General features: G+C 39.8%; 1 protein-coding gene across 1 annotated transcript in view; it reads right to left on the reverse strand.

Annotated features, from left to right (window-relative positions):
• The window catches only part of DOK6 (docking protein 6), a 252,940-nt gene extending 239,710 nt beyond the window's left edge, over positions 1-13,230 (reverse strand). Inside the window, exon 1 of the mRNA XM_074547905.1 lies at positions 12,942-13,230. Within this exon, the coding sequence (XP_074404006.1) occupies positions 12,942-13,007 (66 nt within the window). The 5' untranslated portion in view covers positions 13,008-13,230. The remainder of the gene's footprint in view (positions 1-12,941) is intronic.
• Between the last annotated feature and the right edge of the window lie 2,104 nt (positions 13,231-15,334).

Genomic DNA, 15,334 nt, shown 5'->3' on the forward strand with positions numbered 1-15,334 from the left:
TTAACAGCAATTCACATAATGGAGTCCATTTAATATGATCATTAATATTTCAGACTGATTTTGAAACTGAAGAAAAAAGAAGAAACTGAGATGCATATGTAACAAAATTTATATTTCATGAACCTTAATTGCTGTAACTAGGGCACAGGGATTAAAGGCCTATACCTAAGGCATCTGGTCCTGAGGACAAAATATTACACAAGCATTTCAATTTTTGGGTTCAGAAATTGAGTTTTTTTAACCCTCCTGATTCTGAAGAAAAGCTGCGGCATGAAATCTGAACAAATCCCATTTACATGGGATGCAATCTTAAAACTGCCTGCCTACCTGGAAAAAGAATTTTGAAGATGAGGATCTGCTCTGCCCAGCTTAGGTTTTGATAGCATTTGCTGGGATTGACAGAATTTTATGAAACTGCTGTAACAAAGGACTGACTGAATGAAGCTTGGTCAAAGCACTGCTACGGTGAGCCCCAAGGCTGGTGTGTGATACCTGCAAACACACACACTTTGAGACACTTGCACAATCTAGGGAAGGTTTGGCCCTCTTTACCAGAGGTCTTTCCTCTGTATTTGTTTATAAAGTCACTGCAAGCCTAACTTAATGAACAAACAGTAGTGACAAAAATCAAGAATCTCTTGGTCATTATGTATTGCTAGTTGAGCTTCCATTCTCACTATTTCAGTCACGATCATCTTAATGGCTATGCAGTCAGCTCTGCTTTGTTTTATAGCTCTCTAAAGCTGACTTCAAAGGGTGGCTAGCAGCATTCCCCATTTCAGATCTCCTGCTTAACTCATTTCATCTATTGTGCATTCGGCTCAGCCCTGAGCACCAGCGACAGTGACGCTGTGCCACCACTGCAGGTTAGCTCAGGTCAGCAAAATCAATGCAATTTACAACTTCTTACATTTTCCTAAACTTAAAAGCCTGGCATGTACAGAAGAACACTGTACGCCTTCATATGCTTCTCTACCCACAAGCAGATATTTGGCCCATTAGTTCAGTCCCTTTTAATCAGTACAAGTAAATCGAGTAAGTATTGTTTGTTTAAATGAGAATGGGTATATATTCTTTCCTGTAACTTCTAAATTACAGAAAGAAAAACTGTTAGTTTTGCTCTCTGAAGATCAATTAGTTATCCTGGTCTAGGAAATGTTTCAGGTAAGCCAGGGGTGGAAGAAAGAAAGAATTCTGAAGAATTGAACAAGAGGCACCACCTCGCTAGTTTTAAATTCCATTTCATTTAGATTGCAGCACAGGATAGATTCATCTTGAATATTCTTTTTTTTAAGCGAAATTACTCTAAGCCATAAAATAATATTATACAGAAACACAGCACAAAGTACTGATTTTCCATTTCAGAGAAGAGAGGAAAAAAAAAAACAGGCAAAAATTATTTTTCTGACATCCAGAATTCTGGAAAATACACTTCCAAAACCATTTTGAAACATATTTGACCTCTGGGTTCTCTTGGGACATACACTGCATTATGTTATAATCATGTCAAAATCATGTCAAAAATATTTACAAGTAGCATTTACTTTTCCAGTTTCTCCTTCAGTTCAAAAAATCCCAAAGCAATACATCTAAACACTATAGGTATATTATTGTATAAAAGCTGCTACAGCAAAGTTTATCCTTAAATAAATGCACTATGAGGTCCACCAGTATAAATTTTCCTCTCATTGGCCATAAATCTCAAATAAATCTATTCCATAGCTGCTCCACAGATTCCTCCTTACATCTCACTGTGAGGTTTCCATTTTCGATGTACCTCAGATTCCTAATTCCGATAGTTTAGCCAATGTTCTCTGCCAGCTGCTAAGCTGTTACCATTAGTTACAGCTCCCTCTCATGATTTGTAAGCATTATCTTCATCCCAAATAATTAGGAAATGTCTGAAAAGAGTCATCTCTAATGATACACTACAAGCATTCAGACCTAATTCTTCAAAATAACCTGAACCTTCTGAAACGGCCGTGACTCCGCAATATTCCATTTGGCCCCTGGGTCTTGGACAACTCCTGTAATGTGTATTAGCATACATTCTAGAAATAGAGCCTTTGCATTAATGTTTCTATTTCACCTTTAAAAAACTGCAGTCTTCTTCTTTATTAAGACCTCTGGGACCATAAAATAATTCTATTCTTGTTTTTCTGCAACAACATCAGACTACAGCAGACTGCTTCCTTCCTTACACTTATTTCTTCTGCTATATTTTTAAAAAATATTTATCAATTTACTACATCACACATCATTACTGGGAATAACAGCTGTCAGAGATTCTGGTCCATTGGGGAAGATAGATCTCAGAACTTTTTACTCTGCTTTTTGCAAAACTAATTTTCACTAATTCTCACCAGCCAAAATTTATGTACAAATGCAGATTTAGTGCTGAGAAACTTTTTGTCTGTTGCACAGCTTTCCCAGTAAAAAACATTTGATCTTACAACACGTCAGAAGAAATTAAAGATGTGCTTATATTGAGCAGTGAGATCTAGTCAAGGTAACTATTATCTACACCTGAAACAGATGATCTAATTCATCTACATGCTCACACTCGGAGCCAAAAGTTGCTTCTTTTCTCTTATTTTTCCTTTAGATGGTTCTACATTAGAATTTTCACTATCAAAAAAAACCCCAGACATCCAGATTATTCAGTAATTGGAAAAATGTAACATGATGAGGGAACTCAACTTCATTTAATACATCATCACCTACGTGTGTTGATAATGAAAAAGGTTCAACAAATAATCTTAGCAAAGGCTACCCACTACATCTTCAACCTTTTTCTTTAAGCTATGACACACTGAAGAAGATATCAATCTTTCAGTGATCTCAAAATTATTCCTTTTGTGCAGGAAAAAAAATACTTTTTTTGTTATAGGCAAACCAGTACCCTGACAATATAGAATGCTACAAATCTTCTGGAAGCTTTCAGTATAGTATTACTATTATGGGCAAACCATAATTTGACTTTTCTCTTTTTTTTCTTTTTTTTTTTGCAACCTTATATATTTCCTCTGAATAATTGCTTCTGTAGTGCTCTTTTATTGCACATATTGCAGAGGTAGATAGAATTCCTCAAGAAACAATCCATTTTGTTATCTCTAGGCTCTGTGAGGGGACTCAACTGCTCTACCCTACAACCTGAAAAGTCCCACAGACCTTCCTCTGTAGGACCATGTAAATACATATTCCCCCTGCTGGGCTCCAAGATATTATGGCTAAAACATACAACTTAAGGCTAAGTAGTAGCAATTCTTAGCAGAATGCTTCACATAAGCCTACAGAGTAAGGGGTTTCTAACTTTTTTGTGAAAGAATATGCCTTTTATAAAATTTGGAGATGAGGCAAGCGATGTCATCTCAAAACCTGGCCAGTAAGACACTACACTAGGAAAGGAAAACAATGTTGCAGTAACATCTTTAACCCATCCCCTGCTTTAAAATAAGGTTGTTACTTTATGTGCCATATATTTGACAAAGACAGCTTTTCTGAATGGCTGAGGTCAGAAATTTACACCCACAACTGCAGACAAGCAACCCAAGCAGTTATGAAATTGTCTCATGCACCATACTCAGCTTTCAGGATTGTTCTGCCAAGTAAAATGTGAACAATTCTACCTTAAACATTTCAATATCCACTTTAAAAATGAAGTTCTCCACTTCAATTTTGTTCTTTAACTTTGTCTCAGGGCAAAAGAAACACAGGGCATATCAAAGCTACCAACTTCAGACTTCTAGCTGACTATTACTATTCCTGACACTTGTTTCTAAGAAGAAAACTGAAAACTGAAGAGCAGTCATTTCTACCAGTAAGATCTGGGTAGAAAATGCACAGCATTTTCCTTCTTTATATAAAAAAATCTAAAAAAAAATTACAGAACAAATCCTGACTGAAAAAAAAAAATCCATAGAAGAATTAAATGAAACACAACCAAAAGTTTCCTTTCAACCAAAAAGTCTTCAAATCATATTAAAATAGACAGTGACCCTGCCTGAGAAAGAGGTTGGATCAGGTGACCTCCAGAGATCTCTTTCAACCTCAGCCATTCCACAGTTATGAAATTCAAAATTCAAAAACGAAGTATGAATTATGCTGGTGTTCTCTATAGAGTTGTAGCTCCTAAAAATATTTTGACCACAGCCAGCATTAGCCAACATATTAATTTTAAAGAACTTAAGAACTTATGAGTTTATAGTTGAGACAAACAAAGAAATCATGGGTGAGAAGAGATTATACTAATTGTAAAAACAGAAAAGTTAAGCTCAGAAACGTTTCCCATTTACACTATAGCACTCACTATGCTGGTATAAGGGGCTTTAACACAGCTTTACATTTAATTTATGTAGTGTACAGTGGGCTTAATATAATTGAGAATAAGGCTGGAATGAATCAAAGTGCTCAAGATTACAAAAGACTAAAATTTAACTTTTTTAATACTGAGTCCAACATATCAGTACAAAGATTTTTGTCTTCTCAAGAGAGGTTATTTCATCCACAGTGCAAAAAGCTCTAGAATTCATTCTGTAGCTTAAGATACTAGAACTACAGAAAATAAAACTCAGTAAAATATCTTTTATTTTAATAACCTTGCTACAGCTATGAAAATTAACCTCCACCCTTTGCTGTTAGGGGATTTATTGTCATACTTTTTAATATATATTATACACATCATACACCTTATTATCATCACACTAATCTAGCAATTAATAATTGAACATGTTAACTTCAGTTAAAGCGAAGCTTCCTCTTCTTTTTAGGCACCGTACAAAGCCAATAATTATGACCACTCATTCAGAAAACTCCTTTGTATTCTTGATTTATAAGATTTCATGAACTCTTTTTCTCTTTGCAGGAAAAAAAGTGTTTGCATGAGGAACGAGAATATACAATTCACTCTGAGGGCAGGGTACCACAGAGCAAGACTGTCTCAAATAAAGAAAAAGTCCAGGGACAAACAAAGAGTAATGGAAGTACCAAGGGTTTCTTTCTCAAAAATGGCAGTAATTTGGTTCTACAGCGGTGACAGCCTTTCGATATTAAACTTTGCTATTAATTCTTTTTGCCATGAGCAGATAGGGGAAATATGCCAAAGAGCCCTGCCTCCAGCAGGCACAGTGTAACTTTTCCCTCCAGGTCTAGTCAATGCTGTGTGCTCCTAATTCCTCACTGACATGTTAATGAATACAACCTTTCCAAAGTTCAGCCCAGATAAGCCGGAGATGATGAGGGACATTTTGGCAACTGAACAACAGAGAGAAAGAAGATCAATCTTTTAAAAGATTTACACACTTCCCTTAATTATCTTCCTAATTTATGTGCATCTTAAGTGAACAGTAATTCCTGTGAGGCTCCATTTGCATGGGCTTGTAACCTCTCAGTATGACAGCGATGCCATGTTTCACACATTGCAATTGTTAAAAAGTGTCAGAATGTGGAAGACTTATTTTGCAGGGGAGATCACTTTTGAGAAGAAGCGTATTTCATAACTACCTTACAAAAGGCTTTTTTTTCCCCTTAATTTCTAAGTAGACTTCAAAATTAACACTCATCTTCAAAACTCTTTCCAAGAAGGCTATCCTACCCTATCCTAGCCAGTAAGAGCACTCCTGGAGACAGCAGATTCAATTCTGATGCCAGCTGCAAATCTCACTGTTTGGAACTCTCTTGACTTGTACAAGGTTTTCAGATATAGTGGTTTATGAGCTGTATCTATCAATCACACAGATTTTTTTTCCTCAGACATGATGTGTGAACATGTTTTCTGAATACTAAAATAAACATTAATCAAAAGTAAGCATTTATGTGCCCAAGTGTCAAGACAGTTACTGCACACACTCTCACTAAAATCTTTTTTCTAAGTTTGCAGTTTTGTCCTACCACATAGAAACTTGCTCCACAGTAGAAAAAAATTCCTTGTTTTTCTTTATTGATTTTCTTCAAGAAATTTCATAGTATTTTGAGTTGAAGTCTGTATTTTTCCAGAAAAAAATGTCAATCAAACTGTAATCCATTACAATAATACAGCACAATCATTTTGAATCTTAGAGTTGTACTGCAAGTTGCAAAGATTAAAAATAAAAATTGCAGTGCAACATTTGCAATTATTATTCCAAATATTGTATACATGAAAGACGACAGCACACAGTAAAAGACCCACTTTTTGGTTCAATAACACATGATTAATTTGAAGAACAGTGAGGGATATAATTTAGCATCCATACATATAAAATATTGCTTGCCTTCAACAAAGAGAATATTTTACACTGCTTGCTCAGACTGAATGGAAGTATATTAACTACATCATGACATTTGTGAAAAGCCATTCAGCTAGCTGATCTTTCACATAACCTAAAACAAAAGACAAACTTTCCAGGGTAACATAGACCCCAAAACCTATATTTTAATTTTATTATTTTTAAAAAGAGCATTTCACAGCACATCTTTTTTAAAATGTCTCATTAGTATCTATCTAAAATATATGCTCTATACAGAGCCACATATATAAACATATAACAACTGACTCACATACGCTGTTGCCTGAATATGTTGTTGCCAGGCAACAGCTATAAAGCATTTTGCACTGCTTGCAAAAATCTGAATGAATGATTCGAAGAGAGATTATTTCTAAAAAACTAGGAAGAAAACTCACTACAGGAATTACATGAATAATTCCTTGTATATTTCAAGGACTCACAGAGCATGTTCCTTCCATAATTACCAATTTCAGAAAGGACAATTCCTTTGAGTAGGATTTGAAAGGCATTTTACAAAAAGGAAATTCATGTTCTATGCATGTGGCTAATGCTCCCACATGGACACTGAACCAAAGCCACCAAAGTTAATGAGTTCCTTAAATTGGTTTCAGGGTCTTTTCGCTGGGTCTTTTCATCAAGTTGTAATGTCCATTATAAGACAAAAATGACAGATTCCTAAATGAAAAACAGAAGTCCTTGCAGGAGATACAACAAATTCTCAGTAAAATTTTACCATCTCACAATATGCAAGTGAGAGTCTGTACAAACACTTCTTTGTGTAATCTTCACATAGCTAAGGTGTAATCTCACTGAGGCCAATGGCATTACACACAAGAGTAAAAATAGAAACATCTACAATCCATTGATAACATGGATGTGATATGCTATCTATAAAAGGGAACTATTTGACTCCAAGTAAGTGCCATCCATTACAAAATTACTAGCCCTTTGGCTATCACACCTCTTGGGAATTAAGAGGTGGAAAAGCACATCAAGAAAATAACTGGGAAGCACAGCAACTTCAAAGTTCTTACCACAAACCTGACCCACAAGTTGCTTTAACACAAACATTAGCATAAAAAGTTGTGGGACTTTTTGTCCTTGTTTACCACAGCTGCAAGATATTTCTTTCAATTTCCTGTACAATAGGCTTAATCAATAAAAACCAGTCAGAAGTTCAAGATGATTGTTCTTTCCATAATGACCAAATTGGAAATCCATGTATTTTCCTTTTAATTCTTCAAATCCATTCACATAACTGTAGCAAGAAGAATGAAAGGAGTAATTATTGGTATTTTAAATGATACTTTCAGTATTAAGTAGCAAACGTGACTAGCTTCTTTAACGGATTACGGCGAAATCCTTTTCATTCCATATCTCAGGTTGCCTTGAACTATGGTGAAAAATAAACTCCTTTATGAGGAAGGAATCTGCCATCTAAATCCTGTCCATCTGGAGCTTTATAAAAATTAAATAAATTTATTATAAACAGGAAGTAAGGGTTTATAGTTTAATTCAAATTATTTTCATACTTCAAGATGTAACTCAGTTTTTATCATCAGTCAGGATGTGGTTATATAAATGGTAGTCTTGGTGCTTACAATCAGGCTGAACACCTTTCCAATAGATAATAATATAAAACAATCTATGGAAAGGTTATCCATTCCAGGTGCACTACTTCTTTGTACTTTTCCATGTGTTTGTTTGTTTCTTTGTACATGCTGTGGCAACTCAAAGAAGTAGAAGAACCTTTACTTTGCCCTCTGTATTCATCATGACCCACTTGCTGAGCCAGTGTGATCAATCAATGTAATCTCAAATCCAAGAAATTTTGCAGGTCCCTTTTCTTTCTTCACCCAAAATATACACACAATATCAATTGAACGTTAGGATTTTGTAAGGCACATCCTGCATTATTTCAAGAGGAACACAACTGCAATCAGTGGTTCGTAGTCATAGCATAGTTAGTTCTGACTGATTTAAGACAGGGTTAACTGCAGAAGGAGAAACATTGTGTTCATTTACAGAAAAGGTATCTGTAATGATCTAAAAGTATGGTTAAAAACAGGGGGAGGTTACATGGTAAAACTTCTAATTTGGTGAAAGAGCAACCTACTATTTATTACTCAATCAAGACTGACTGGCAGGTACAATTTTCTCTTTGGATAGGTGTACTAGAGTATAAACTGAAGCACCCAGAAAATAATTACACTTAGTATGTGGAAACATGGAAAAATTAGTAATTATTAACAAACAGAGTGAAAATTTCCAAGAGATAGGATTCTTTCATTCTATGCTGAGGCATGACAAAAAAAAAAAAAAAAAAAAAAAAACAAACAAACAATAAGATTATGACTTCAAATGTTGATATGGGTCAAAACAAAGTGACACAATGTTCATTTTTAATTAGACTTCCTAATGTGACATCAAATTGGATTTTTTTTTTCTAACAAACAGCACTTCAGCAAGGCATGAAATCCTCACAGCTCAGTTTATTAGGAGGCAACAAAGGGATTCCAATCTGCTACAAGAAAGTTTCAGCCTATAAGCACAGCCAGTGCAGTACAAAATTGTGTCATATGAATTTTAATGTGACACAAGTATGAAAGATTCCAAAAGAACAAAGGCAGCACAGTCCTGCTCCACACTACACAAATGACCTATTCTGATCTGAACAGCACACCACATTACAATCAAATTTATTTCAACGAAGGGTCACACAGATCAAATGTAATGGCTGCTAGAATGAGTCTTTCCTTTATGCAGTATTAGAGAACAGCAAAATATCAAACAATGTGGGAATGCCAGGGCATTGAAAAGAAAGGCATATTTAGGCTGCAGGGAAACAGATTTTATAAAGATTTTAATTACAGTCATCCTCAATGACTACAGTTTCTAAGTTTCAAAGACACCGTGATACCTTGATGAAGACACGACAAGTACACATGACCTTGCCTACTGCATAGCCTTGAACATATATTTTACATTTTAAGGCACCAGAGAAAAGTTTCATGTACAGTTCATGCCTAACAAAAGTAAGGAGACAGACTAAGTGCTCAGACTGGATGTCTCTTTGTGGCCTGACATCTCCACGGCAGGAACCATGGTACTCCCAGAGTCAGAATACAACAACAGAGAGGCTGGTAAACCTCCTCAGCTGTCTCTCCAACCTTACAACAAAAGCAACTTTAGCATCATAAAGGTATCAAAACAATGAGATCTTGAAAACACTGGAAGAAGAATATACCATTTCATTTACTTATTAATGAATTTCTGTAAAAAAGCATGTAAGGATTACAGTGAAAAGCAGGCAAAATAAAAGTTAATGAACAAGTATCACTAAACAAAAAAGTAAGGACAAATTCTTGTAGTTCTTCTTGCCATGTATTTCCATGATTTAGGCATAATTTTTGTCTTCAAATCACTTTTCTGAACAGAATCAATTGCTGACAGGAAACCCGCTTGAGTCCTGACTTCATGAATACGATGAACAGAATTTGAAGGTATGTGGGGAGTAGGCAGAAAGGGTAACAAGTACTTACAGCAAGGTATAGGTGTAAAACATCAGAAGTAAACACCCTTCTTCTCAAAAAAAATCATGAAGATTTCTATTTTACAATTAGATGAAGATTTACTACTTGGGTTTCTGTAAATTAAATTCTTAAAGAAAGAAATTCTACCAGAAAGGTCTCCCCAAATGAAAGCTTGTTGTTGTGGGTTTTTTTCAATAAAATATAAATATACTATTGAAATATCTTCCATTTGATTCCTAGCCAGGGCTCCTTCAGTCACAAAACAAAACAGAATAAAAGCTGAATTGGAAAAATTTCCATAACGAATGGCTACAAGCCTAAAGGTTAGAATTAGTTTTATTGCCCAAGTCTAGCACTAAAATTGGTATTAGACACCTCAGCTCTCCAAGTTTTAATCAATCTGCTTTTCAGGAGACTTTGAAATATTCAAATAATGTAGACTATTATGCCCAAAAAAACCTACCCAGTAACTTCCAGTGTGTAAGAATGAAACATAACATAGCAAGAGATAAAATTCTATTGCCATGTTTAAAAATTATCTTAGCTTTAGTTTCCAGAACCTATAGCTGTCTTCCCTCTTCTAAGTATTTTTGTATTTTTGGAAGTTAGAAATATTCATTTTCTAGCAGACATTTATATCCCTGAAAACTGATGTATTCACCTACATAATGATGGCTCCAGTGCAAGTCATTAAGGTTTGAACTTGGAGACAGACATAAAGGAAAAAAAGACAAACCTTTAATGTTTCACTGGGTGAACAAAAATTGCATTAATTTAGATATTCAGTCACAAGAATCCAATTAGCTATGGATATATACACACATATTCATACCTTTCAACCATCACATTCATTTGAATTTTGATGCTATTTTCTATAAAATATAATCCCTTTAAAATTGTATTTAATAGATTTATTCAGATGTGCATTTCCATATGTCATATTTAAGCTTATACTACCACCTGCCTGAGGCTGTATAGTCTGAATTGTCACCCTCACACACTTCAGCGGGAGAAAATTCTCCACAGACACCATATGAGCTATTTCTCTTCTGCTTAGTGTAGAGGTACGATAATCATTATGACCACGGAAAGCATCTATGCAAAAAAAGTTTTATGTGTCTCCCTTAAAAAAAATCAGATAACATCTTCAAAACAAAATATTCAAGCCACATAAGACATTCTGCAATGAAATATCGCTCTCTTCACAATTTTTTTACACAGGTCAGCAAGTATCATCCAAGATTACTGCGATATGAACTCTACATTTGTTGCACGTATGACATAGACATAGATATATAAAAGTATTTGCATACATAGAGATATGCATATACATAATTTCACACTTAAAGGACACTTGAGATGGCTTCAAAGCCAGATTTGCAAAGCAAATAGACTAACTCTGCTTCCAACTACTAACATCAAGGTGATGGGATACCATCATCTCTCCGCTTTGTGTTGGGCCCATCCAATAACACTGCTGAGCAGGGGAAAAACCGACCAGCAAAGGTTAAGCAGAGGACTGCCAGAAACAAACTGAGGCTTAGAAATTGCTTCTTCAGATAAGATTAATGCTTGACTGATGCACGGAGTGACTTTGGGGCTGCAAAATCATTAAGAGCATCCATTCTCTTTGAATTTACACCATCTCTCAAACATTTGTAGTTGAGGCTATTAAGGGATTGGACCAAACTTCCCTGTGCTCTTTTGAAATTAACAGCCCTGCCAAGTCACCAAAGTGCTCCAAAGGTCAACTCATGATTAGTGTCCCACCATCCTGCACACTGTGTCTGCAAGCAACGCACAGCATCTGGGGGGGAAGGGAGAGAGCGGGAGGAGGAGATAAATATTAGCACTGTGATAGGCTCACAGAGCACGACTTGGAGGAGGAGGGCAGATTTCACATGGTCCTTGCTGTTACGTTTTGGGGAAGCAGGGACCACCTCCCTGGAAGGGAGAGCTGGTAGAGACCCTGCACTTTTCTGCACACCTGAAGGAAAACCGAAAGAGTGAACACAAAGAACCTGAGACCTCCTCCCAGCCTCAGGCCAACAGGCACCCGGACCTTTCAGGATTACTGGCAACATCAGCAGATGCGCAAGCAAGGATTCCTGTTCGCTCACAATGGGCAGGAGACAGCCCAAACCGATGATTCCCGGCACCGACCGAAGTTTAGAAAATCCTGACCTTTGCACACACTCTGCTCCAACTTCACTGCCTTCTCAAGATTTGCTGCACCCCTTCAGGGAAAGTGCCCGTGGCCAATCTGACAGCACACGCGGTGTCGCTGAGCATCCCGGTGGGCACTGCGAACAGCTACCCCACCTAAGAGACTGCCCCTAGTTTTAATCACTGTCAGCCTCTGTATCTGCCTTTAGGCTCATGAGGCTGTCACCCCGCTGCCTCCCGGTCCATCCCCGGAGCGCTGCAGGCTCCCATTCCCCAGTCCCCCGCGCCCTAGGGCAGAGCACCATCGCACCTCCACGCCTGCTTTTCTCTGTTACTCCGGTATCAGCAGAGTGTTTTCTGACCCTGCCCTGATTGAAAACATGCCCCTCCGAAATGGGAGCGATAGAGAAAGGGAGAATCTGTACACAAAGTTTACAGCTCCTGCTTGCGCCTTCCTCTCCCCACCCAAGCCCTTGCCGGAGGCAGCAAGGCGAGGGACCGGGGAGCGCAGGGACGGCCAAAGGGGAGCGCCAGCCCTGGGCTGGGGCACTGGAGGAGCACAGGGGCACGGAGCGCAGCTCTCCGCGGACAGTGACCCTGGTGGGCGATGCTGAGAGAGAAGGGAGGAGAGGCGCCTTCCCGGAGAGGGGAGCAGCCGGCTCCTTCCGAGGCGCAATGGCAGCGCTCTCCACCGACCCTCCGGAGCCGGGAGCCAAGTCCATGCCCCGGCAGCGGCACCAGCACCAGCAGAAGCACCAGCAGCACTGGCGGCAGCAGCACCAGAGGCGGCCCCGGCAGCAGCCCCGGCAGCAGCACCAGAGGCAGCCCCGGCAGCAGCAGCCCCGGCAGCAGCAGGTCGCCGCGCCCCACGCTGGCGGCCCCGGCCCGGGGCACCACCGCCCCCCAGGCCGACGAGGCGATGCCCAGCGCCTCGCCCCCACCCCGGGCAGGGCCGGCGAAGGGAAAAAGAACTCACCCCCAGCTTCCTGCTGCGGATTTTTACGTAGCCCTGCTTGACTATATCGTTAAAGTTGGAGGCCATGGCAAGCGCTGCCTGCTTCCTCCCGTCCGCGCCCGGAGTCCTCCTCCTCCGCCGCCGCCGCCGCTGCCGCTGCCGTCGCCTCCTCCTCCTCCTCTCCCGGGCCCTCCCGGGTGCCGCCGGCCGCTGGCTCCAGAGGCGCTTCTGGCATCCAGGCAGCGGCAGCCGCCGCGCTCCGCTCTACCCGCGCCCCGCTCCCCCCGCGGCCGCTCCGCTCCGCACCGCCCCGCCGGGCGGGTGGTGGCCGCTCCGCCCCGCTCCGCTCTCCGCCGCCCCTCCTGCCCCGCTCCGCCGCCGCCGCCCCTCGCCCAGCTCGCTCCGCTCCGCTCCGCCCGGCGGCGGCTCGGCGGCTGCCCGCGCCCAGGGCCGGGAGCGGGGCGGGGCGGAGCGGGGACACCGCCCCCGGCGCCGGCGCTGCCCGCGGGGCCCGGGAGGGGCGGGGGCGCCTCGGCCCGGCAGAGCCCGGGCATGGCCCGGGGAGCGCGGGCGGGGCTCCCCTCGGGCGCCCCGGTGTTGCCCGCTTCTCTCCAGGCTGGCGGGTGGCATCCCGGCTCCGGCGGCAGGTCCCTTCGGGAGCACGGCCCGGGAACGGCATCCTTCAGCCTCGTGCATTTGGGAAGCCGCCTAGACAGACTCCCATCAGCAAACGCGGAGCTGTTGTGTCAGTGCAACAAACTTAACGAAACAATAGCTAAACTACAGAAGTGAAGGAAGAAAAAAAAAACAACAAAGGCACAAATCCATCTGAAGTTGAAAAATTAGTTGTCACGCACAGGATCTCCTCAGTGATGGCCATGTGTTTAATTACTGCTCACTGTAGTGGACCTAGCAGAAGAATGACTTCTGAAGAAAATATAATGCTTAGGAGGCATTAGAAAGGGAAAGAAACCAGAGTAAACTGTATTTGATTTAGTTGCACGTAAAGTAGAAATGGACAAGAATGTATCAAAGTTGCTTGAGAAAGACAAACTACAGATATATGGGATTGACGAGATAGTAACTGACTATTGTTAAATAAAATTGTGCTCAATTAAACTTCTTCCGTGGAAAATGTTTGATTGGTATGATAAGCTTAACGAAAGCTTCATGTGCTCTTTTGCTAGATATCTACATTCTACTGCACCGATGCCCTGAAATTTTCTGAAACAGAAATTTGCAGTATGTGGTGTGTTGCAGGCTGGGGTGATAGACTATAGTTCTGTAGTTGAAAGTTTGTTAGATTTATTTCTGATTTTCAAAATCAACATACAACATTAAAGATTAGCCTTGCAGCAAACAGGAAAGATACAATCTAGAAAAAATATTACAGTGCTTGGGTGATGAAATTATAAGGAAAAACGTTGTAACTTTGTAAAACTACCTGCAGTACTGTGTCCAGCTCTTGGGTCCTTAGCATAGAAAAGACATGGATCTATGTCATCATAGATGGGACCAGAGGAGGGCCATGAGCACAATCAGAGGGATGGCAAATCTCTCCTGTGGGGAAAGGCTGAGACAGCTGGGATTGTTCAGCCTGGAGTAGAGAAGGCTTCAGGGTGACCGTGTACTACTCTTCCAGTACCCAAAGGGTACTACTGGGTACAAAATTATTTTTGCTTGTCCACTATCCACTGGGTAGGGTATCCCATTTAAAATTAACATAACAAAACTGAGTCTTTACATCATGATCTTGCATCTTCATTGACTGCTTTTAGATTTACGTTCAAGTCTAATGTATGTGAAAATTACAACACTATGCCAAGAGAATTCCCCTTCCCAAGAATAACCCTTATTATTTGTTCTCAATATTTTTTCCTTAATTTAATAGCAATTAGTGAAGCACGTGGAAGATTACCTATCCATTTATTTTCTAGCAACTCAGTTCCTAATTATGCAAATTTTGGAACAACTGCTAGGAATAGAGACTCTGCATTATTTTTATCCAAACAAAAACTTCTGTATAATTATGCATTTTTAAATAGAAGATAAGCTCATCAGAAGAAATAGAGAAAAATACTTAGCCTATATATAATTGTGGCTTCCTTGGTATTTCTAGTGAAATGTCAAAAGGATGAGTTTGAACTACTTTTGGGCAGAATATTACTTCCTCCTTAATTTCTTTTTTAAAGATATGTCAAGTCAGAATATTCAGTGATTTTTAGGGAGAAAACTGGGATATGCCTACGAGAGAATTCTTTCAAGACACCTTACCACATATTAAACAAAAGCTTTGTTCAAGATGAGACTAGTGATTGTTTAAAGTACAGAAAGCTCTTGAAGGATCAAAAAGGAGAGGAACATTTCCTTTCAATTGCCAACCAGAAAAGTACATAATCCTATTCAATTAACTG

The sequence above is a fragment of the Zonotrichia albicollis genome, chromosome 1 (assembly GCF_047830755.1).
Source record: "Zonotrichia albicollis isolate bZonAlb1 chromosome 1, bZonAlb1.hap1, whole genome shotgun sequence".
Lineage (NCBI taxonomy): Eukaryota > Metazoa > Chordata > Aves > Passeriformes > Passerellidae > Zonotrichia > Zonotrichia albicollis.